The 22,731-nt window shown below is 40.2% G+C and overlaps 2 protein-coding genes across 5 annotated transcripts in view; one reads left to right on the plus strand and one right to left on the minus strand.

The window, feature by feature from the left end:
- The first annotated feature begins 13 nt into the window (after positions 1–13).
- Sass6 (SAS-6 centriolar assembly protein) overlaps positions 14–22,731 on the plus strand; it is a 32,123-nt gene continuing 9,405 nt past the window's right edge. Inside the window, exons 1-13 of one of the 3 annotated variants that reach the window (XM_059266138.1) lie at positions 14–268; positions 7,450–7,510; positions 9,157–9,236; positions 9,639–9,743; positions 10,492–10,663; positions 11,393–11,458; positions 12,484–12,603; positions 15,752–15,943; positions 19,721–19,915; positions 20,013–20,102; positions 20,179–20,358; positions 20,736–20,817; positions 21,511–21,647. In XM_059266138.1, coding sequence (XP_059122121.1) covers positions 204–268; positions 7,450–7,510; positions 9,157–9,236; positions 9,639–9,743; positions 10,492–10,663; positions 11,393–11,458; positions 12,484–12,603; positions 15,752–15,943; positions 19,721–19,915; positions 20,013–20,102; positions 20,179–20,358; positions 20,736–20,817; positions 21,511–21,647 — 1,545 coding nt within the window. In that variant the 5' untranslated portion in view covers positions 14–203. The remainder of the gene's footprint in view (positions 269–7,449; positions 7,511–9,156; positions 9,237–9,638; positions 9,744–10,491; positions 10,664–11,392; positions 11,459–12,483; positions 12,604–15,751; positions 15,944–19,720; positions 19,916–20,012; positions 20,103–20,178; positions 20,359–20,735; positions 20,818–21,510; positions 21,648–22,731) is intronic. The other 2 variants (XM_059266137.1, XM_059266140.1) reach the window with 2 other exon arrangements.
- The window catches only part of Mfsd14a (major facilitator superfamily domain containing 14A), a 65,521-nt gene continuing 48,151 nt past the window's right edge, over positions 5,362–22,731 (minus strand). The window contains exon 12 of one of the 2 annotated variants that reach the window (XM_059266146.1): positions 5,362–5,514. In XM_059266146.1, coding sequence (XP_059122129.1) covers positions 5,491–5,514 — 24 coding nt within the window. In that variant the 3' untranslated portion in view covers positions 5,362–5,490. Of the gene's footprint in view, positions 5,515–20,920; positions 21,398–22,731 lie in introns of those variants that run through there. The other variant, XR_009379902.1, reaches the window with a different exon arrangement.

Genomic DNA, 22,731 nt, shown 5'->3' on the forward strand with positions numbered 1-22,731 from the left:
TCCCCTGAACCGGAAGAGGTTATGGTGGCTGCCGAGGTCCACACCTCCTTCGTTCTCTGTGTTTATCGTTCCCCTCCTCCTCCTTCTCCGCGGGAGCTGAGCGCCAAACTCAAACTCTGTCAGGACCGGGACTTCTTTCAAGCTGGTACGAGGGCCCAGGCCTGTGGGGCTTTGTCGCACACCCGTCGGGGCAGCCGTCCGACATGAGCCAAGTTCTGTTCCAGCAGCTTGTCCCCTTGCAAGTGAAATGCAAAGACTGCGAGGAGAGGTGAGGTCCGCGTCTCCCGGTGCCGGCGGGTGGCGGTTGGTGTCGAGCCAATGTTGAAGATGGCGGCTGGGTTCAGTGGGGCTCGGGACGCGGGAAGGGACCGCGCTACGTCGGCGGGTCGGCCGTGGCGGAGGGGCCGCAAGGACGGGGAACGAGGAGATGGGAGCCCGACTCCGCTCACGTGATGTCCTGGCTCTGAGCGGGACGGAGCCCAGCCTGCCCTTTCTGGGTGCGAGCTCTGATCCTCTCCAGTCCGTGTCTGCACAGCTTCACGGGGACTCCAGGGAAGGGTCTGCCCAGCCCCTCGCTCATGCTCGCCTTTGAAGGGTATTGAGAGTGAAGCTTTAGAACTTGAACTAAAATAATAATAATAATAATAATAACAACAACAACCAAAACAACAATAATAGTAATTTCAGTGATACACTTCGGCCCATCTGCACATCAGTTAACAAAACAAAGATACATTTAATCAACCCCAAATACTGGAAAGTCAGGAACTCTGTTGATTCAATAAACACTGTGAACCCGTAAAGCACCTTGGACTCCTGGGGATCCCGTGGTCTTCATGGAGTTAACAGTACCATAGAGGACATTAAGTCTCTCTCACAGATAAATGCAAACTTGCAACTTTAATCACAGGTAATGCTATAATGGCTCAAATAGATTTGATTAGAAGTTAGGTCTGGGGCGGCGGTGGTGCACGCCATTAATCCCAGCCCTCAGGAGGCCGAGGCAGGCAGATTTCTGAGTTCGAGGCCAGTCTGGTCTACAGAGCAAGATCCAGGATGGGCACCTAAAGTACACAGAAAAACCCTGTCTCTAAAAACCAAAAAAAAAAAAAAAAAAAAGTTAGGTCTTACTTTTCCGTTTTACCAATACTTTTTTTTAGCTGTTATTTAGTTTCTGTGAATGTTGTTTACTCATTTGTAAAAGTGATTTAACACAGCCATCCATATGATTACAATGAAGACCAGGTGCGAAAGTGTATGTAGAAACTGAAGGGTGAAGAAATGTTGCATGAAAAAAAATGAAGACACTGATTTATTGAGTTGCTGGTACTGTTAAGCCACTGTACACAATTTAGAATTAGGTTCAGAATTAACTGGCAAAGCATTCAGAACGGACTGAGAACATCAGCCATATATGGGGATCTGTAGATGAATTGTCTTGTTGTTGTTGTTGACTTTGGCTGTTGAACTTATGCCCTCACTTAGCATTCTGTACACCGATCTATACCTCCCAGCCTGTAATTGGTGGTTGGTTGGTTTGTGCTGTCCAGTATAGTGGCCATTAGCCACATATAGTTACTGAATGTAGGCTAATCCAAACTTACATCTCTAAGTATAAAAATTTGTATTAGATTTTGAAGACATGCTAGTAACAAGAATGTAAATAATCTCAATTTTATGTTGATTATCTGTTACAGCTATTTTTAGGGTATATTGGGTTAAATGCTTTCAAGTTAATTTTACTTTCAAAGCTAGGGGTTTTCTAATGAGACTTTAGACAATTTAAAATGACATCTATGACTCACATTTATGGCTTTTGTTTTGCTTCTGTTGGGCAATATGGGACATTATTTGTGATTCCAAGCCTGACACTCCCAACTCTCCTCTGACATATTACTTATACTGTAATCAGAGTTAATCATGTTAAAACACAATTTCAACTTTTAAAATTTATTTAGAAGCCCGATATTCCTGTCACCTGTGGCAAGGATCAACCCACTGTTCATAAACCAAGTTTTGCTAGAACACAGCCATCCTTATTTGTTATCAACTGTCTGTGGTTGCTTCTGCACAAGAACATCAATGAGTAATTGTATGGGAGTATTGGCTGCGATGTAGCTCTGCGGTCTTTATGGTAGAGTGCGCGTCTATCCTCAGCACTCAATAGCAACAATGGGGCAGGGCAGTTGTGACAGAAACTCTATAGTCTTCAGAGTGTAAAATGTTTATACTCCCTGGCCCCTTGCGGAATAATTTTGATAACCCCTAACCTATAGGAAGAACAACCGAGATTCTTTAGCTAAGTATTCAAGACCAGTTTACCTCAATAAATACTTGCAAATGCCTACTGTGTACCAAGAACTATCCTAGGTGCTGAGGATGTGAAGCTTCCTTTCCTTTCCCCACCAACAGCAACAACAAAAACAACAGCCTTCACTGTGGTTCTCAGGGACCACACAGCCTCAGAACTGAGATTTCTCTGGGATGAGCAACTTAGCACAGGGTACAAGTTTAGGTCTGGAGTTAGATTGCCTGGGTTTAAGTTGTTCCAATTCTGCCACTGATTGGCTGATCTTGGACAGTTTATTTACTTACTGTGTGTGCCTTTCTGTGGATTGACTCATGTCCTTGCAACATGCTATCATGGACTTTACCACTGTACTGTACATCCAACCCCAAGTTTACACAGCTTATTAAAAAATTTTTGTCTCATCTTTAAATTCAAAATAATAGTACCTGCCTCATGGGATTATTATTGAAGATGAGATTGTTTAATACATACAAAGTGCTTAAAATAGTAACTAGTATAGATTAAATATTCCCTCAACCTTAGTTATTAGTGAGGTGTGATTGCATAAGTAGTATAAGAAAGGCATAGAGGAAGGGAAGGCAGTTGGATAGAGGATAGTGCAACTATCAGGGAACCCTACCTGGAAGAAAATGGTGAGATCTTTAAACCCAGGATTGGATAACCGCCTGCTCTTTTGTTTTGATCCCTAAGCTCTCTGTCCAGTAGTCAGACAAGAACTTAGTTCCTCTAAATGGCTCATATTCTCTGTACCAAAGCTCTACTCCTGCTCCTCCCTCTGCCTCAGATGTCCTTTCTTTCATGACTTCCAAGGTGTGTGTGTCTGTCTCTGGTGTGTGTGCATTGTGCAATGTGTGTGTTGATTTGTGCATGTGAGTATGAATGAGTGATGAGTGTGGAAGCCAGAGGTTGGCTTCAGGTATCTTTTTTTTTTTTTTTTTTTAAATTCTCTGCACTTAAAATCCTTTTCTTTAATGTGTGTGAAGAGGAGGTTATGTGTGTGCCACAGTGTGCTTGTGGAAGTCAGAGGACAACTTGGAGGAGTCTGTTCTCTTTTGGCCATGGGAGTTACGTGATTTCCAGGGATTGAATTTAGCCTATCAGGCTTGGGGGCAAGTGTCTTTCCCACTGAGTCATCTTGCTGACCCTCCACCTTATTTTTTGAGACATGGTCTCATGGAACACAGTGCCTTACAAATTAATTGGCTAGGCTGGCTAGCCTGTGAGCCCTGGGGATCTCCTGACACTACACTGTTCCACCCCCTAGGGTTACAGATGTATACAAATACATTGACCTAAAAATTACTTGTGTGTGTGTGTATGTGCTAGCATATGTAGTGTGTGTCTTAGCATATAGAGTGTGTATGTGTATGGATGTGTGTGTGTGTTTTAGCATATGTGGTGTGTGTCTTAGCGTGTTTGGTGTGTTTATGTCTTAGCATGTGGAGCGTGGTGTTGGGGGGATGTGAGCATACGTGCCCAGAGAGTGTCAGGTCTTTGGGAGCTGGAGTCAGGCCTTTGTGGGTGCTGGGGTACAAACTCTGAGAGAACAAGTATATGCTTTTAACCACTGAACTGTCTCTCTAGTCCCACACACAGCTTTTAATTTGGGTACTGGGGACTCAAATTCAGATGCTCATGCTTGTGTGGCAGGCACTTTACTGACTGTGCCATCTCCCTAGCCCCCCAAGGTATAGCTTAAATCCCTTGCCAATAAGAATCTTTTAAAGCTGCCCAAGAAGGCTAGGTGTGATGGAATTCCAGCACTCAGGCAGGGGTACATGACTCTCTGTGAGTTTGAGGCCAGCCTGGTCTACATAGTGACAACTACAAAAATAGGTGCCTAAGTAGAAATTAATTGTCATTGATCATATATTAGGTAGCATTATATAGGGAAGAGATGAGTTCAAGTTTGGGCATTGTAATATGCCTCAGGTTCTTCCTCTGTAAGAAAAATAACCATTAAGATTATTGTTGGCCAGGAGGTGGTAGCGCACACCTTTAATCTCAGCACTTGGGAGGCAGAACCAGGCGGGTCTCTGTGAGTTCGAGGCCAGCCTGGTCTATAGCGTGAGATCCAGGACAGGCACCAAAACTACACAGAGAAACCTTGTCTCAAAAAACCTAAATAAATAAATTATATATATATATAGTTGACTGGGGTAATATTCCCTCTCTTCCTCTTCCTCTTCCCTCTCCTCTCTCTCTCTCTCTCTCTCTCTCTCTCTCTCTCTCTCTCTCTCTCTCCCCCTCCCCTTTCTCTGTCTCTGTCTCCCCCACCCTCGGGTATCCAGCAGTGTAGGTACTCAGTAGACACTGATAGCTCTTCTTTTCCTTCTCTTGAGCTCTAAAACAATCAGATGCATCTACGTAAGAAGAACTTCGTCTGACTTCAGTTTGAGGAAATGAATCATGTTTACTTCTGTTTGTATCCTTAGCACCCAGCAGAGTACCTGGCTTACAGCAGCTTTTGTTTTTTTGCACTGAGAGGATAATAAGGTCACAGCTTCTAGATGGCAGCATTGGGCTGAAATCCAGCTCTGGTGTCTAAGTTTACTTAAAAATAAATAAATAAACCCACCTGACTGGATCTGACCGGCCTGGAGGGTGTTATCTGGTTACAAACAATGTTTAAGGTGTGACCTCGAGATAAGTAGTGTATTTCATTGGGATTTTGTTTGTTTTAATGCTCTTATCATGAATCTTTCTAATACAGAAAATAAGATTTGTGGTTTGAGATGATGTATCTGCAATCTCAGATTTTCCTACGACATATTTCTAGAGGGTTTTTCAAGACTGGGTTTCTCTGTGTAGCCCTGGCTGTCCTGGAATTTGCTTTGTAGACCAGGCTGGCCTTGAATGCAGAGATCTGCCTCTCTCTGCTGGGATTAAAGGTGTGAGCTACCACCGCCCTAGGGGTGTTTTTAAAGTAAATATAGGGAATATGCTTAGTTTAGGGCCTTGTTTTCTCTCAACATCTAATCCATTGTAGGTACTTTGAATGTGTGCAGCAGTATTATTAATATGAGTGGTGAATTATCATAGTCAAATAATTCTTAGGTAAAGAGCATTTTATTTCTCTCTGTTTTGTGGTGTGTGTGTGTTTCTGTTTTCTTACATATATACATTTTTGTTTTGGGCACTTTATTGAACTGATGATTCTTTAATTTTTCTAAATGAAGTTATGAAGTACAGGACTTTCCAAGCTGTAAGACACAATAAAAAATTAGATGTCAATTTAAATATCATATCACTATAGCAAATACCACTGTATAATTTTTCGATAAATACAAAAACAAGAAGCAAACCTCTATCTATTAGAGCCTATTTATCTCACAAACGAGGAAATTGGGGTGTTTTCTTTCAAAAAGAGCTTAAGTGAAGTTGGTCAGTCTGCTTCACACCCATTGCTCTAGGCACTAGAATCTGAGCATAATCCAGTGGCAGAGTGACTGTCTAGCATGCATAAGCCTCCAGCTTTCATCCCCAGCACCATGAAAACACTTGAACAAGAATAACAAAAGCTTTCCTATGTTTGTTGTATAGACAGCTTCTCCCTTTCAGCAGATGGGGTGATGCATTCAGCTTTCTCATATGAACTGAGATATAGCATCCAATTACATGATCAACAGGAAATTTAACTGAGCTGGGCCTGCTGGACACAACTTTAATCCCAGCACTTGGGAGGTAGAGGCAGTTGGATCTCTGTGAGTTTCAGGCCAGTCTGATCTACATAGAGAGCTCCAGAACAGTCAGGACAACATAAAAAAAGACCCTGCCTCAAAAGACAGACAAACAAATAAATTCACTAAAATGACCCATTTTAAAACAATATAAAATTGCAAGTCATAGCTTAAGAAAAGGATCTTAGCAGTTTAATCTTGTCCAGCTGTTTTCATTTTTCCCATCCATTCTCAGTTTCTGTGTCTATCCCTTTTTCTTCTGGTGTAGATAAGTAGAATATGGAGAAGATTTAAACCAAATCTTTAGAAGAATTTAAACCTGAACAGATTCAATTTAGTTTAGTTACTTTTCTATCGCTGTGATAAGAGACCGTGACTATGGTAACATGTAGAAGAAATGGCCTCTTTCAAGCTTAGAGATCAGAGTTAGGGTCCATGAGAGAGCACAGGCAGAATGGAGGGAGCAGACGACAGTGAAGGACCATTTGAGAGCAAGCAGGAGACCACCACACTGGGAATGGTCCAAGTCCTTTGAAACCTGAAAGCCCACCCCCAGTGACACACCCCTCCCCAAAGGCCACCTCTCCTCTTTCTCAAATTTCCAATTTGGAACTAAGTATTCAAACATAAGTACCCATGGGGGCCATTTGTATTCAAATCACCACAAATTTGTTTAATTCTATCCCCCCCACACATACACACACATATCAGAGAAAGGCCATTGCTACTGAATTTAGCAGAAAAGTTTTGAGATATGTAGACGTTTTCACTAATTTTATCTTTATTAGTTTTGTTCCTCAGTTTAATGTTATTGCTACTTGTAGTCTTTGTTCGTAATGGATACTGCATAGAATGTGGAGGGTTGTAGCTTCATTCTCTCAGTTACTTGTGAATGAGACAGATAATTGTAAACTTGTTGAAAATACTTGTATGAATATATTGCATAGAGAATATTTTATGTAGATTTGGCTTTGGCTTTAAAATACTTTATGTAACAAGATAGTGAGTGTCATTTCCTTGAGTCTAAAAATAATGTAAACATTGTAATATTTTTAAGTTTTAAAGATAGTATCTCTCTGTAAGTCAGTTTGATCATTGCAATGGTAATTTTCAGATTTAAAAGTTGTTACTAAATTGATGGTTTGTCTCTTAGTAGATGCTCTTTAGAATCTGGCAGTAAAGTTACTTACCAGAATACTAGCAATAGGCACCCTGATTGCTCACCCCATTTAGTCTACAGCATCTTCATTTTAAAAGTGACAAAAATTAAGCCTTCCATTAAGGATTACTTGGTTACTTATTAGAGAAACCTAGTCCAGTGTGCATTCTAAAATCTGTTCATAAGCTTGAGGGCACCTGTGGAGAGGCTTGCATTCTAAGATGGAAACTTGAACTAATGTACAGATAGTGTCGCATGTCACTTGAACAGTTCTGAGTTGGTCATGTCTTTTCCTCCAGGAGAGGAAGTGTTAGAGTGAGCATTGAACTACAATCACTTTCTAATCCAGTGCACAGAAAGGTTGGTATTGATTTCCTTTTGAAATACGATCATTTGTGTGTGATGTAATTATTGTTGTGCTCTGTCTGTTTTGTTTTTAGAAGATGAGATCTGTACTTCCCTACCCTCAGTCACACTGTAATCACTAAGGGGCTTTCACCAGGTGAGGCTTCGCCATTATAGTCCACATGCGCTGACTCCTGCAGTGTCCCCACATGGAGAAATTCTACTGTCCAGTTTGTGGTAGTGGTGGACTATTTGTACTCTTCTTGGTCTTTTTGGTACTATAATAAAATTACTGTTGTTGTTGTTTTTTAGGGTGACTCTTGTTAAATCCATTTTTAAAAATTTTGGGTTGTTTTATAACTATTGCAAGCCCAGGGTGTAGAATCAGTCAGCAATTTAAATATAATTATACCATGTATTACTAAGTCCAAGAAGAATTAGGGGTTGATGTAACAATCTGGGTTTGCTCTGAGCATTTAAAAGATTACCTTCACATTTTGATTTAGAGTGTGAATTCCATGTGAACTTCAAAATTAAATTTTATATGATGATACATGCCTTTAATCTCAGTATTCAAGAGGAGGAAGGAGGATTAAGAGTTCTTTGGTGTCCAACCTGGGCTACATAATTGATGCCTTGTCTTAAGAAAACCAAAACAAACAAACAACCAGCATTAAAGATATAGGCCATAGGAGTAAGTGTAGCATCTGTTCTCTGTGTTCAGCTCTCCCTGATCACATGCAAGCATCTTATAGTAGGCAGTAACTTTAGGTTTTGGCCTGTTGTTGGTTTTCAGTGGCACCTGAGGTGAATTCCAAGTACTTATGTAGCTATTACTGGACCACAGGCCCTTCCGAGGTAGAGCAAGACCCCGTTTCCTCGATTTTCCAGAACAGAGTATATAGTCTACATGTTAATCTTACATATGCTACCTCTGCATTTTTTTTTAGCCTCACTAATAAATTGCTTCAATGTTTCCAATCCCCCAGTAGCTCCTTAGAACTGAGTAGACTGTTCAGTTCTTTGTTAGTCCTGGCCCCTCTCACAATGTGCAGGTTTTCCTTGACCAGTGTTCTCTGAAGTCCATCATTGTTGTGAACTACCTGTCAGCTGTGGTGCTCTGTCACACTTTAACAACCTGCCAAGTGTCTTTATGAAGGAACCTATTTCCTTAGAAAATGAAACAGATGGTCCCTTCAGTGGTCAGCTGGAGTGGGAGATCTCCTGGGAAGCCCTGGAAACATGGCACCTGATACTTATCTTCAGTCTGAGCCACAAAAGCCCCTTCCTTTTCTTGAGTAATGAGTGTCAGTTTTGCTGCTTTTGAAATCCCAGAGCAGTTAATTTGAGGGAAACTGAAAATAATCACTGCGTCTTGCCCTGGTGCCACAGAGCACAAAGCTGGTCTGCACAGCTCTGGCCTCATAGAAGATGATGCTGTTGTTAACTTCCAGCATTTTGCTAGCTTCTTCACACATCTCTAACTAACGGAGCCGACTGTCTGCCCCTGTTTCAGGTGCTCACTCTCGCAAGGCTAATAAGCATAAGCAGTGCAGCAAACAGGACTCTGATGTACAACTGATATGTGGGTGTTGTTGAATAATTTCACTTTTACAAAAGATCTACTGGAAACATTTAAAAAAACCTAATCTTTTCTTTAGGATTTAGTCATCCGTCTGACTGATGATACAGATCCATTTTTTCTGTATAACCTTGTTATATCTGAGGAAGATTTTCAAAGGTAAGTACTTTCTTACTTGCTGGCCCTATATGTAGTCTAGGAATTACTTTCTGAATTTTATAATGTGTTTACACTGTCCTTTTTTGAAACATACACCTGTTCAGATGGCGAGTTATTCTGGGAATATTGACTGTCCTGTAATTGTTGACAGGATATTTTAAAAGATAAGGTTTATAGATTATCAGACTTTCACTTAAGCAGTCAGAAATTTGACACTTTGGCTGCATTTCTCAACTTCCATTAGGTAAGGATGATACAAATCAAAAGCTACCTGGTTTAGGTTTTTTGTTTTTGTTTTTTTAAATAATAATGACATTAGTAAGTAAAGAATATTTCAGTCTAAGAATGATAACTAAAGATAGTAATTAAGTTTCTGAAAAACTTTTTCTGTTTTCTGTATAGTTTAAAATTGCAGCAAGGTCTCCTGGTGGACTTCTTAGCTTTTCCACAGAAATTTATAGACCTTCTTCAGCAATGTACGCAGGAGCATGTGAAAGAGACTCCAAGGTGAGGCTTGGGAGTGCCATGGCACTAGACCTCTACACAGACTCCCCTTTGAAAGATGACTGATGACAGAATTATTTTCCATGTGTTACAAATACCCTGGCTTATTGTTGTTAAACTGGGATTAAAGGCTCAGTTAAACCCCAGATTTTAAGAAATCTTGACTCAAGGCTGGAGAGATGGCTCAATGGTTAAGAGCACTGGCTGCTCTTCCAGAGAACCTGAATTCAGTTCCCATCACCCACATGGTGACTCACAACTGTCTGTGACTCCAGTTTCAGGGGATCCAATACCCTCATACATACATATCAGCAGGCAAATCACCAGTGTACATAAAATAACATACAAAAAGAAATCCGCCGGGCGGTGGTGGCACACGCTTTTAATCCCAGCACTCAGGAGGCAGAGCCAGGCAGATCTTTGTGAGTTTGAGGCCAGCCTGGTCTACAGAGCGAGATCCAGGAAAGGCACAAAGCTACACAGAGAAACCCTGTCTCGAAAAACCAAAAAAAAAAAAAAAAAACCAAACAAACAAACAAAAAGAAATCTTGACTAAAATAAGGAATATTTGACCCTTAATTTACATGGTTTGATGTAGCTTTTAAAGTTAGTTGACTTAAAGAAAATGGTTTTCCTAAGATTTATCTCTTACTTATATGTTTGTGTGTGTATGCAGGGCCTTGGAGGCCAGCAGGTGACGCAATGGCAGATGTCGGGTTTGTGTGTGGTAATGTGACTTTTCTCTTCAAAGGTTTCTGCTGCAGCTTATGTCTTCAGCTGCTCTGTTGGATAACTTGCCGGTATTTTTAAATGTCGTGGAGACAAATCCCTTTAAGCACCTTATTCACCTGTCCCTAAAGCTTTTACCTGGAAATGATGTAGAGATAAAGAAATTTCTAGCAGGCTGTTTGAAATGCAGCAAGGTAAGATTCTAAATTTAAGTCACTCTTTTAAAGTATGCACCTAATTACTTTATAAATCGTTGTGGAGCCATACTGCTCTTTCTTCTTTTGTAGGGAACTTTATTGGTTTTCATTTAGCTACTGCCTATAGCTGTAAGTCTAGAACTAGACCAGCAGTTGAGAAACTTAAGGTTCAGATATTTACTACTTTGCTCTGGCCTTAGGCACCTAAATTCCATGTGGCCATTTTATCTTGCCAGCTGTTCTGAATATTGAAAAATGCTGCATAAAGTATGGAACACAAGGACAGTGTAGTGTTGCTGCTTAAGGAAAAAAGTTCAGGAGATGGGTGGTGGTGGCACATGTCCTTAATCCCAGCACTTGGCAGGCAGAGGCAGGTGGAACTCTTTGAGTTTGAGGCCAGCCTAGTCTACAGAATAAGTTCCAGGATAGCCAAGGCTACACAGAGAAACCCTGTATAAAACTCTGTCTCAAAAAACCAAAGATAAATAAATAAAAAGATAAAATTCAGGTAAGTTATTAGATCGTTTCTTAGCAAGTGCTCGTGGTGCATGGATCATCTGGGGTCTCATCCCAATGCAGGTTCTGTTTCAGAAGGCCTGAGTTTTTGCATGTCCAGCAGACTGTTCACATGATGATGATGATGTTGTATTTTGCTATACTTTGAATAGATTGGCTATGGATGATTGTATTAAATTGTAAGCTGCCTAATTTTGTTTTTGTAAATAGGAAGAAAAATTATCATTGACTAAATCACTAGATGATGTTACCAGGCAACTGCACATTACACAGGAGGTAATTCAAGTTTCATTTTGTCTTTGTAAGTCATCCAGATGTTGATTCTGAACTCCTTGAATTAAATCCAAGCCTTTGTGGATCTTCTTTCAAAGTATGTTGCCATGGAATCTCCTCTCTTTATCCTTTCCAACCAGTTAATTATCTTAAGTTGATGCTTTCTTTTAGATATTTAATCCCATCCAAACATCTCTGCCATCCCTAACATATGACACATTTTCTAAGTCATCGTTAAATAAGACAGTGCTTAGCATCTGTTGCTTATTCTTTTTCCTTTAAAGAAATTATTACATTTATTGTGTGTATGTGTGCTTCTGTTTGTGTGTGTAGGCATATGTGTACCATGGCATACAAGTGGAGATCAGAGGACAGCTTGTGGGAGTTGGTTTTTCTCCTCCTGCCATGGGTACCAGGAATCCAACTCAGGTCATCAGGCTTGGTGGACATGCTTGTTGGCCCTTTCATTTAATTCGTCTTGTTTGTCTGGCTTAAATGGCTTTATAGTTCCTATCTTCCTTTCCCTTCTCTTCTGTGTTAAGATTAGAATTAACCCTTTGGTGGACTTAGCATGGTTTTGGTCGGGGCCACTACACTTTTGCCTTTCACCTCTGAAATCTAGGGTGGAAGTACGTGTAAGCAACACGGCTGTAGGCAGAAATACTCCTGTGCAGCCTGGGCCCTTGTGGGGCGGGGCATGCTACTGTACTTATGTATAAGAGGTAAACTTAGGAGAGACTTAATATACCCAGGTTTCTTAATGTTAGAGGAAAGGATTTGGTGCTGAAGAACTAGGTGAAATTTTAAAAAGTGTAAGGCAGTTTAAGCTTGTCTGTAGACCTAAATTTAGCTCTAAAATTGTTTTTATTCTTATCTTTACTTACTTAATCTGTGGGAAGAACTTTGAGTATGTTTTGGAAAGCTGAAATTTTCTTTTCAGTATCCTTGTTAAGTACTTTGTGCTCTGGTCCAAAGTGTAGCATATTCAAGAGACTATCCTAATAACTTGTAATTGACCTCTAATATAGACGTTATCAGAAAAAACACAAGAATTAGATAAACTGCGGAGTGAATGGGCCTCACACACAGCATCGTTGACAAATAAGCATTCTCAGGAGTTAACAAATGAGAAGGAAAAAGCCTTGCAGGTAAGAACATTAAAGGTAATTGGAAAATGTCATTTTAAAAATTATTTTTAGCTATTTCATTAATTATAAAAGTAATAAATGCTTGCTTTAAATTTTTCAAACATTTAACAAGTCCATAAAATCAAAATTAAAAGCTTATTTTTCAGTCTTACTATGCAAAGACTATATAGTAATCCTGGGCATTTTATTCTTCTCGGCTTCCTAGCCGTCAGTCTCGCCCCTTGTGGGTGACCTGGAGGTCCTCCCTTAAGTCATCATATTGATTCTCAGCTCAGTGTAGATAATTTGATACCTTTTTCTAGACATTTCTCTATGTATATATGAGTGCTATGCAGTTTATAAGTATTTGTTTATAAATTCATAGCAATGTAAATTATAATTATAGATGACATTTTGGGTTTTATTCCATGCTAATAAAATTTTATTAGATATGTTGATTATAACTTTTCTTAAAAACTTAACATAAGATGTCACTCTCTATCAATTTAAATACTCCTTTTTAGTGCTACATAGCTATAATTTGTCATTCAGATACAATTTGAATTAACTACTTACCAAACTGGTAGACATTTAAATGCTTTGAAATTTTGGTTACTGTGAGCAATGAGTGAGCTTTCTGTTCACATTGTGACACATTCATATAAAATTTTATTGATACATACTTGTCACCTAAAAGGTTACATCACATGGGAATCCTGAAAGTCCTTATTTCCCTGTGTTCCTGATACTATTAATCATCTTTGTATTTGCCACCTGACAGGCATGAAAACTTTCATCACTTCCTGTCAGATCTTTGTGTGAAGTTAAGCATCTTTTCACATGACTTTTTGCCATTTTCATTTCTTCTGTGGACTATTTTTTGACCTTTACTCCATTTGCTCTTTTGTAGTGAGATTTCTTACCTTCTATTTTATAGCTTTAATAATAAATTTTAATGTACTTAATACTAGTTAGTTTTTTGCTGTTGGATTTTTTTTTTTTTTATAACTTTAACCCAAATTAAAATTTAGAATATTATGACACCCTTCAAGCCTCCTTTATGTGCTTTCCTGTCTGTCTGGTACTCTTATGGAGTGTCTTAGGGTTTCTGTTGCTGTGAAGAGATACCATAACCATAGCAGACTTATAAAGGAAAGCATTTAATTTGGACTGGATCACATTTCAGAGGTTCAGTCCATTATCAGCATGGCAGCATGCAGGCAGACATGGTGCTGGAGAGGTAGCTGAGAGTTCTATATCTGGATCCACAGGCAGCACGAAGAGAGAGTGAACCGCTGGGCATGGCTTGAGCATCTGAAACCTCAAAGTCCATCCCCAGTGACACACTTTCTCCAATAAGGCCACACCTCCTAATCCTTTCAAATGATGCCACTCCCTGTGAGCCTCCGGGGACCATTTTCATTTAAATTAGGACATGGAGTCATCTCCTCTTTGACTGCTGCCATCATTGCTTGGTTTTGTTTGTTCTTCAACGTAAGTTGAATCAAATAGTATGTTTCTGTATCATTTCCTTCCCTCAACATAACAGCTCTGAAATTCAATAGCATGATTCCTTTTATTATTGTATAGTATTCTATTTTATGACTAGACCATGATTTATTTATTTTGTTATATATTAAACTGATATGAGCAACCTACTACATGTCTTTTCGTGTAAGTGTACACTCTCTATTCTTGGGCACAATTTACTGTTGAAATGACTGGGTTCTCATAGAGGCATGTGTTTAGCTTTAGCAGGAACTGCCTGTTTTCCAGTGGAAGTTTACACTGCCACTCAGTGGGTTTATAACACTATCACATAATAATGAACTTTTTTCGTATACATATTGACCAGCTCGATTCTGCAGTGCCCATTCAACATGACCACTATTAAATTGACCTATTAGTATTTTTCGTATTTATTTTTAGGGATTATTTGTATATCCTAAACATAAATTTTTTTGTATAGGTGTCACTCAGTATCTATAAAGAAGTAATTCCAGGGGCTCTTCCTCAGGATACTGAAGTAGACAGAGGCTCAAAAGTCCCTTCTGTAAAGTGGTATACTATTTACATATAACATGCATATCTATACTTTGGATCATCTCTAGATTACTTATAATGTCTAACATAATATATATGCCATGTAAACAATTGTTGGACAGTGTTGTTTAGGGAATAATGGCAAGAAAAATCTGTACATCACAATATAGATAAAACTACATAGTACAGGATTGAACCATAGTGTAAAAGATACTCAAATGATGAGTTCTGAATGACTGAGACCTACTTACTAATGGCAGAGGGTTACAGCAGGGTGTCACTGCATACCTCTCTCTGTCTCTCTATGAGACATGGTTTGTCTGTATAACCCTGACTATCCTGGAATTCAGAGATTGGCTTGCCTTTACCTTCTGAATGCAGGATTAACTGTGTGTACCTCCGCACCTGGGTCCCGCCTTTTCTTTTTTCTTCTGCATTCTTATTAAACAGTATTTGTGACTGGAGATTTTATATTTTTACACTATCTACTTATCTGCCTCCACTACTCTGGTTACTCTGTTTTTTTAGATAGTCTCATGTAGCTATGTAGCAGAGAATGACTACAGGTCCGTCCGTCCCGTCCCGTCCCCCCCCACCCCCACCCCCACAGGGTTTCTCTGTGTACTTTTGGTGCCTGTCCTGGATCTTGCTCTGTAGACCAGGCTGGCTGGCCTCAAACTCACGAGATCCACCTGGCTCTGCCTCCCAAGTGCTGGTATTAAAGGCTAGCGCCACCACCACCCGGCTTGCTTGTTTTTTTTCAAGACGGGGTTTCTCTGTGTAGCTTTGGGGCTTGTCCTGGAACTCTCTCTGTAGACCATGCTGGCCTCAAACTCACAGATATCCCCCTGCCTCTGCCTCCCGAGTGCTGGGATTAGAGGCATATACCACCACCGCCCAGCTGATCCTCCGGTTTATACCTCCTGAATGTTGGGAGATTACTGACAAGACAATAGTGTTAAATATACCTTTGTTTGCTTTACTTGCTCTTTCATGAAATCTGTAATTGAAATAGACTTTTTCTAAATAGGGAAATCTGAAAATGATGAAGAAATGGTTGTTTTTCTTCTGACCTTTCCCTATTTATTTTCTGTTCTTTCTTCTTTGACATACCATTCTGTAATAGGCACAGGTTCAGTACCAGCAGCAGCACGAACAACAGAAAAAGGAGCTGGAAGCTCTCCACCAACGAAATGTCCACCAGCTTCAAAACAGATTGTCTGAATTAGAGGCCGCTAATAAAGACCTGACTGAGAAGAAATATAAAGGAGACGCCACGGCCAGAGAACTGAAAGCGAAGCTTGCTGGTGTGGAAGAGGTAGAGTGCCGGCTGCTTCACCCGTGGCACACTTGGGGACCGCTGGGTCGACTCGCTTGGTTTCCCGGTGGTCACTGCACTGCCGAGTAGATGGTGCTCCCTTGCGTGCTCTGCACTGTAATGATCATCTCAGTGCAAAGAAAACAGGGAATAGAAGATGTGATGAAAAGGAGGAACTGGGGTAGTGTAGTTTGGAGTTTGAATGTAAATATCGAGTAAAAGGGCATCTCTCAGATTCTTTCAGTGTATTTTTTAATATTAGTGCATTGTCCGGGTCTCACAAGGGCAGTGTTGACAAGTTTAGTCTAGCAGCTGTGAAGGTGAATGACCAGTGACAGTACCAGTGCTAGACAATAGCCAATGCTTACTGAGCATGTGCGAGGTGATGGCAGACACTGGAAGTGACTTGCAGAAACTCCCTCGTCCTTGGGTGCCATTATCCTCATTGCAGAGCTAAGTGGGCAGCACAGAGTTTTGTTGTCTGTCCTTTGCTTAAGATCCTACAGGCAACAAGGGGAAGAAGGTGGCTTGTAACCATTTGCTGTTTGCCTGTCTTTCTTTCCAGCACCAGGAATGTTTGTTTTGCATTGCTGGGATTTAACCCAGGGCCTCCTGCATACCTGGCACCTGCTCTGCGGTGAGCTTCATACCCTGCACATCAGAGCAGTTTAAACAGTGTTGGTGTTTGCCCCAGACAGTTGTGGGTGTGGTGGCACTAATGATAGTTTCTACTTAGCATTAGTAGAAGCTATTTTCAGACTTTTCTTTTGAGACAGTGTTTTCTCTGTTCCCCAGGTTGGCATCAGACTCCTGGTCTCAGTCTAGTACCTGACTCTGACTTTACCTTACGTAGTGGCTGGACTACAGGCGAACACACGATTTCTGATTTTTGTTTGTTTGCTTTGTCTTTTGAGATGGGGTTTCTCTGTGTAGCCCAGGCTGGCCTTGAACTCAGATCCACCTGCCTCTGCTTCCCTAGTGCTCAGATTAAAGGATGTGGTACCACGCCCAGCTTATTTCTGATTTTTAAGTTTATATATTTAACATTGGAGATCACCAAAGTTCCATTTCACTAGTGTTTAGAAGCTAAAGCTCCATCCATTTTATGTGTAGATCCTTGAAATATTCTGCATTGACAGTAGATGTGTACATTTATACCCTATACTCTTTGATGGTGGTTAGTGCAACATTTCTGACTTGGCGCATGGAATGGCTTCATAATAATGCTTTATGATATCTTCTATCTAAACCCCCAAATGGGTCAGTTTAACAGCCTTAACTATGTTGAGTTTTCTACAACTTCATTGTGTTAGTTATCTTTGTATCCGTGACAGAATATTGACATCAACAACTTAAGAGAGGGGGATTTATTTTGGCTCAGCATTTCAGAGGCCTTATTCTGGCTATAGTTTGAACTTGATGCAATGGGGTTAAGGGGGCTATTCATTTCACAGTGGACAGGAAGTGGGTAGGGAATGTGATACCACAGGAACATGATACAACACAGCTCTGAGGACGTGGTCCCTGTAACTTCTTCTGGTAAGCCCCACTTCATGTTTCCACAACCTCCCAATGTAGTGCCTTCAGCGGGAGATGAAGCCTCTGGGGACGTTTCATGTTTGAGCCATAACACCAAATTGATTCTTCTTAGATTTGCAGATCACCTGTAGAGTATAACTCCTTTGTTTTATCTCTCTGTGAGTGTTCAGTTTCATAATTACTTGAAGTTAAACACTGTAGGCATCCATGTCCTAAAGTGATTATCATTTATTGGATAGTTACTGTGTGCAGTCAATATGTTAGGCAATTTACATAAGGCTTTTGAAGTTCTTGGGGAACTTATGTTAGATCACAGTCCTTTTTCTAACAGATATCAGGCCACAAATCCCTACAGCTCTGTCTGTGATCAGAATAGATAAGGTGGCTGTGCTGTGGTCTTGCACCCCCGCCTTCCTATCTGTAGCTGTAAGATAAGTCATGATCTTCCCTAGTTCCTGCTTTCATGCACGTTGGCACATAGGCCAGGCCAGACTAGATCACATGGTATGACGTTTGCTCATCCTTTGAAAATCAGTAAGAGTCAGAACCTGCTTTGTTCTTAGAACTAAAGGGTCTGCGTCCTGTCAAGGCACCTATCATGCTGTCCCTGGCAGCCATCTCGTCCCAGCCCAGCTCCCCTCAGACTTCTGTACTGATTTCCTTCAGGACCTTGTTTCCCATGAAAGCTTTTTTGAAGAGTGATCTCATGTCAGCTCCTTCCCAGGAACCTGCATTATTTAAAATTTTATTTATTGGTCTGTGCATGTGTGTTTAAAAATGAGTGCACACATGTCAAGACAACTTTATAAATGAGGACACTAAAAGAAGTTCAGTATTTCCACAGTTGCCCTGTACATCTATTCTAATTTGAAGTCAAGTCTATCTGATATCAAAGTTTGCTCCAAAAACCATTGTTGTGTACTATAAAATTACCTTAAACACTTTTTGTTAAAACATTTCCCTAAGTATTACTTATTGGACTTAGAGCAGTTACATTTTGGTTGCTGTTATCTTACTGAGATGTAATTTATTCTAGATTTTTTTTTTTGAAATCCATTTTTAGTTAATAGTTATTATTTGCCTTTTTTCCTTGCTTTAAATATAATTCAAAGAGAAATTTAGAAATGTTAAGACATTTATTGATGTGGAAAATAATTGTAATATATTATAAGAAGTAGATAATAAAATTACACAGTATGGGGCTAGAGAGATGGTTCAGCAGTTAAGAGCACTTGTTGCTCTTGCAGGGGATCCAGGTTCGATTCCCAGCACCCACATGCTGGATTATAACCATCCATAACTATAGTTCCAAATCTGATGCCCTCTTCTGACCTTTACAAGCACCAGGCATGGATGTGGTGCACATATATACATGAGGCTCATACACATAAAAGAAAAAGTTGGCTTTTATTTTTGTTTTTTTCCATAAATCAGGATTGCTTTGTTTTCTCCTTGGTATAATTGAATTCAAAGTATATTTTAAAGTTGTGTCCAGATCTATAACTTACACACACCACTGGAGAGATTTTCATGGCTTTTAAAAAACATAATAGGACCCCAAATTACTAAAGACTATTTTTTGGCTTCAGATGAGCATTATGTAGCCCAGGCTAGCCTTGAAGTTACGCTGACTCTGCCTCAGCTCTGAGTGCTATGAAGATAGTCACTACTGCACCTGCCTTTGGGGACAGTTTTGGTGTTTAAGACCTCTTGGTTTTTTAGAAAGTTGTTGTTTTTGTTTTTTGGACAGGGTTTCTCTGTGTAACAGCCCTGGCTGTCCTGGAATTCGCTTTGTAGACCAGGCTAGCCTCAAACTCACAGAGATCTGCTTGCCTCTGCCTTCCCAGTGCTGGGATTAAAGGTGTGCGCCACTACCACCCAGCAGAATGTTTTTTTTTTTTTTAAGGTAATTAGTATTTTGTTTGTTTGCTTTTTAAATTTTCATTTATTTTTATGTGTATGGATGTTTTGCCTCTATGTATGCCTTTGCATGTCTGTACCCAGTATCTGTGGTGGCTAGAAGAAGGCATCAGATTTCCTGGGACTCGACAGAAACAGTTGTAAGCTGCCTTGTGGATGCTGGGAATTGAACCTGCCTCCTCTGGAGGGGAGCCAGTTCTTCTATCCATTGAATCATCTCTCTGACCCCTACACCTTAGTTTTAAATAACCAGCTGACTCATTTCCTTTACATATGCATAATAATTCCTTTCTCCAACCCCCCCCCCCCCCCCCCCAGGAGCTGCAGCGGACCAAGCAAGAGGTCCTTTCTCTGAGAAGAGAGAACTGTACTCTGGATGCTGAATGCCACGAGAAAGAAAAGCATATTAACCAGCTACAAACCAAAGTGGCAGTTTTGGAACAGGAAATCAAGGATAAAGACCAGCTTGTTCTGAGAACAAAAGAAGCATTCGATACAATCCAAGAACAAAAGGTCTTTTGTAAAAATTTAAAAATAAATGGATCACATTTCCTAGCGATGCTTCCCCTAAATAAACACAGTGTCTTCCTCATGCTTGTTTTTATGTCAGGTGGCTCTAGAAGAAAATGGTGAGAAGAATCAGGTGCAGCTGGGAAAACTTGAAGCTACAATAAAATCGTTATCAGCAGAGCTTCTGAAGGTTGGCTTTGAACTGTTTAGCAAAATGTTAATATCGCATTGGATTGCATAAATATTCATATGAGGCTCTCTTACAGGCAAATGAAATTATCAAGAAGTTACAAGGGGATCTTAAAACTCTCATGGGCAAAATGAAACTGAAGAATACAGTTACTATTCAGCAAGAAAAGCTATTGGCTGAGAAAGAGGAAATGCTCCAAAGGGAGCGAAAGGAATCGCAGGATGCTGGACAAGCTCTTCGAGCCAAAGAGCAAGAGGTGGTCACTGTCTCCTGCTTCTGGGTTGTGGGTCTTCATGTACATTCGTGAGCTTCCCCACGTACACATGGTGCTAAAACTTCAGCCTGGTTGGATGAAGACAGTTGCTTTGGCCTTTTTTCCTTAAACAAAACCCCACTAGATTAGGTAGATGTTAGTAACCCATTTAAGTCTGCAAAGTTATTTATCAGTACTCCAAAGCCTTGGTTCTCAGGATTACTTATTATGTACAGATAATCCGACTTCAGGGATTAAAGGGGTGCGACATCACCACCTGGCTTCATTTAGTGGTTTTAGTAGTAATCAGTTCATTAATAGTATAGTAGATTTCTTTAGTCTTCAGCTTTTATTGACTTGTGATGATTGACATATTTTAGGTATGCAAATTACAAGAGCAATTAGAAACTACAGTTCAGAAACTTGAAGAAAGTAAACAACTTTTAAAAAATAATGAAAAATGTAAGTAATGTTTTAGTTTTCTGTAAATAAGGCTCATAGTTTTATTGTTAACTTGAATTTTTATTTGAATTAGTAAAAGTGCAGGTAAATGAAAACATTGTTATGTACAAATAATTTCTGCTTTAAGTTTACTTTTTTGTTGTTATTTTGTTTTGGAGATGTGTAGCTCCACCTCCTCCTTGCCTCCTGAGTATTAAAGTCATGTGATGCCATGCCTGGTGAGGTTAAACTTTTCGTTGAACATTTTCTCAGTTCTAAGAACTAGGCATCAGACATAGAATTATGAACTTTAAATATCTAACAGCTACTGTTCTAGAAACAAAAGCTGTCAGATTTTGAGTTGTAGAAGTATGTGCTTCGGAAAGCAATAGGATAAGAAGTCCCATGCAGCAGTTGCTCAAGTAAGCATCTCTAACTACAAACATGTGTCAAGCTTGTATGTGTGCCTGGTGTAAAGCAGCTTAGAAACTGAGTATTACAAAACTATAGTTAGTGTGCACCTGCACACTTGTAATCTGAGCCCTTGAGAGACCGAGGCAGAAAGAGCAACAATTGTGGGCCTGTCTGGCTACAGTGAAACCTGTTTGAAAAAAAGCCAAAGAGAGAAAAGTATTATCATTTAATTGTGTTAAATTATTCAAAAAATTAACACTAAAATGAAATTCTGTTCTGCTTCTTATTCTCCTATTTAAGTAATCACGTGGCTAAACAAAGAATTAAATGAAAACCAGCTGGTAAGAAAGCAAGACACATTGGGCCCCTCTTCCACTCCACCTGTGCATTCCAGCAGCAACCCCATCAGAAGTGGGATCTCTCCCAACCTGAATGTGGTAAGAGTTGAGACGAGATGTGAGTGATGTTCCTAGAGTGCACAGTCACTCAGTAGGAGTCCGGACATACTGCCCTTGGAGGTGCAGCTCAGACATACATGATCTTAACGCAGAGGCTGTATTTCAAGGGCACTCTTCATGCCTCTGTGTGATTGTGAATATGTGGACTATGTGTGTATATACTTACATGTGTGCATGAAGGGCATACTTCATAACCTTTTCTATAGAAATCATTATTCAATGTACTGAAACTTATACACATGAACACACACAGAGAAAGATTGTTTAGAAAACTTCAAGCAGAGAAAGTTGAGGATTTGGACTCAGTTTGGAAGTACTATGGAGAAAAGCCTGCACTGATTTGGTCAGCAAGCAAAGTGGGGAGGCAGCTTTATTAACAGATTTGTTGGTTCTAGAGTCTGAGCATCGTGAGAGACATTTCTAGCTTTTTCCTTACAAGGAATGGGAGGAGAAGAAAGACAGCTCTTAGGATCAGGAGGTGGCCTGGTGTTAGGAAAGAGCAAGGCTGAGAGGACTAGCACTTGCTCATTACAGTTAAAGACTTAGGCTCTCCTCTTGAACATAACAATTACACAGAGTGTCATCATCAGATGTGCTCTCTTGATGAATCAACACAAAACAAGAGCTCTTCAATCATATCTGAACACAGACAGAAGTCTGCTAGGCTACAGAAAGGGCTAGACAGCCTTCTGTCCTGGCTGACGTTCGTAGTTGTGGCCTCTCTAACCACTAACAGTTCTGGCCTTAACACACGCCCCTGGCTTAATCAGTAAGACTCAGACACTTATTTCTACTTCCTAGTAGCTTGTAATCAGTCAATGGTAAAGTTCCACTTTCTTTAATCTTTCCCTCAAATACTCTGACATGACTAAATTCAGCCTGTCTGTCCCTTTAACCACTTGCTGAGACTCCTTAGGGTCCCTCATAGTTTGCAGGCCGCATCACATGGAGCAGTAATCCCAGCTGGACATCAGAGGGATGTTGCTGGCTAAGAGTGGTTGCCACTGATTTTTAATCTACTGTGATAAACTGTAGATAAACATTGTGGAAAACTTGGAAAAGA

Source organism: Peromyscus eremicus, chromosome 6 (assembly GCF_949786415.1).
Source record: "Peromyscus eremicus chromosome 6, PerEre_H2_v1, whole genome shotgun sequence".
Lineage (NCBI taxonomy): Eukaryota > Metazoa > Chordata > Mammalia > Rodentia > Cricetidae > Peromyscus > Peromyscus eremicus.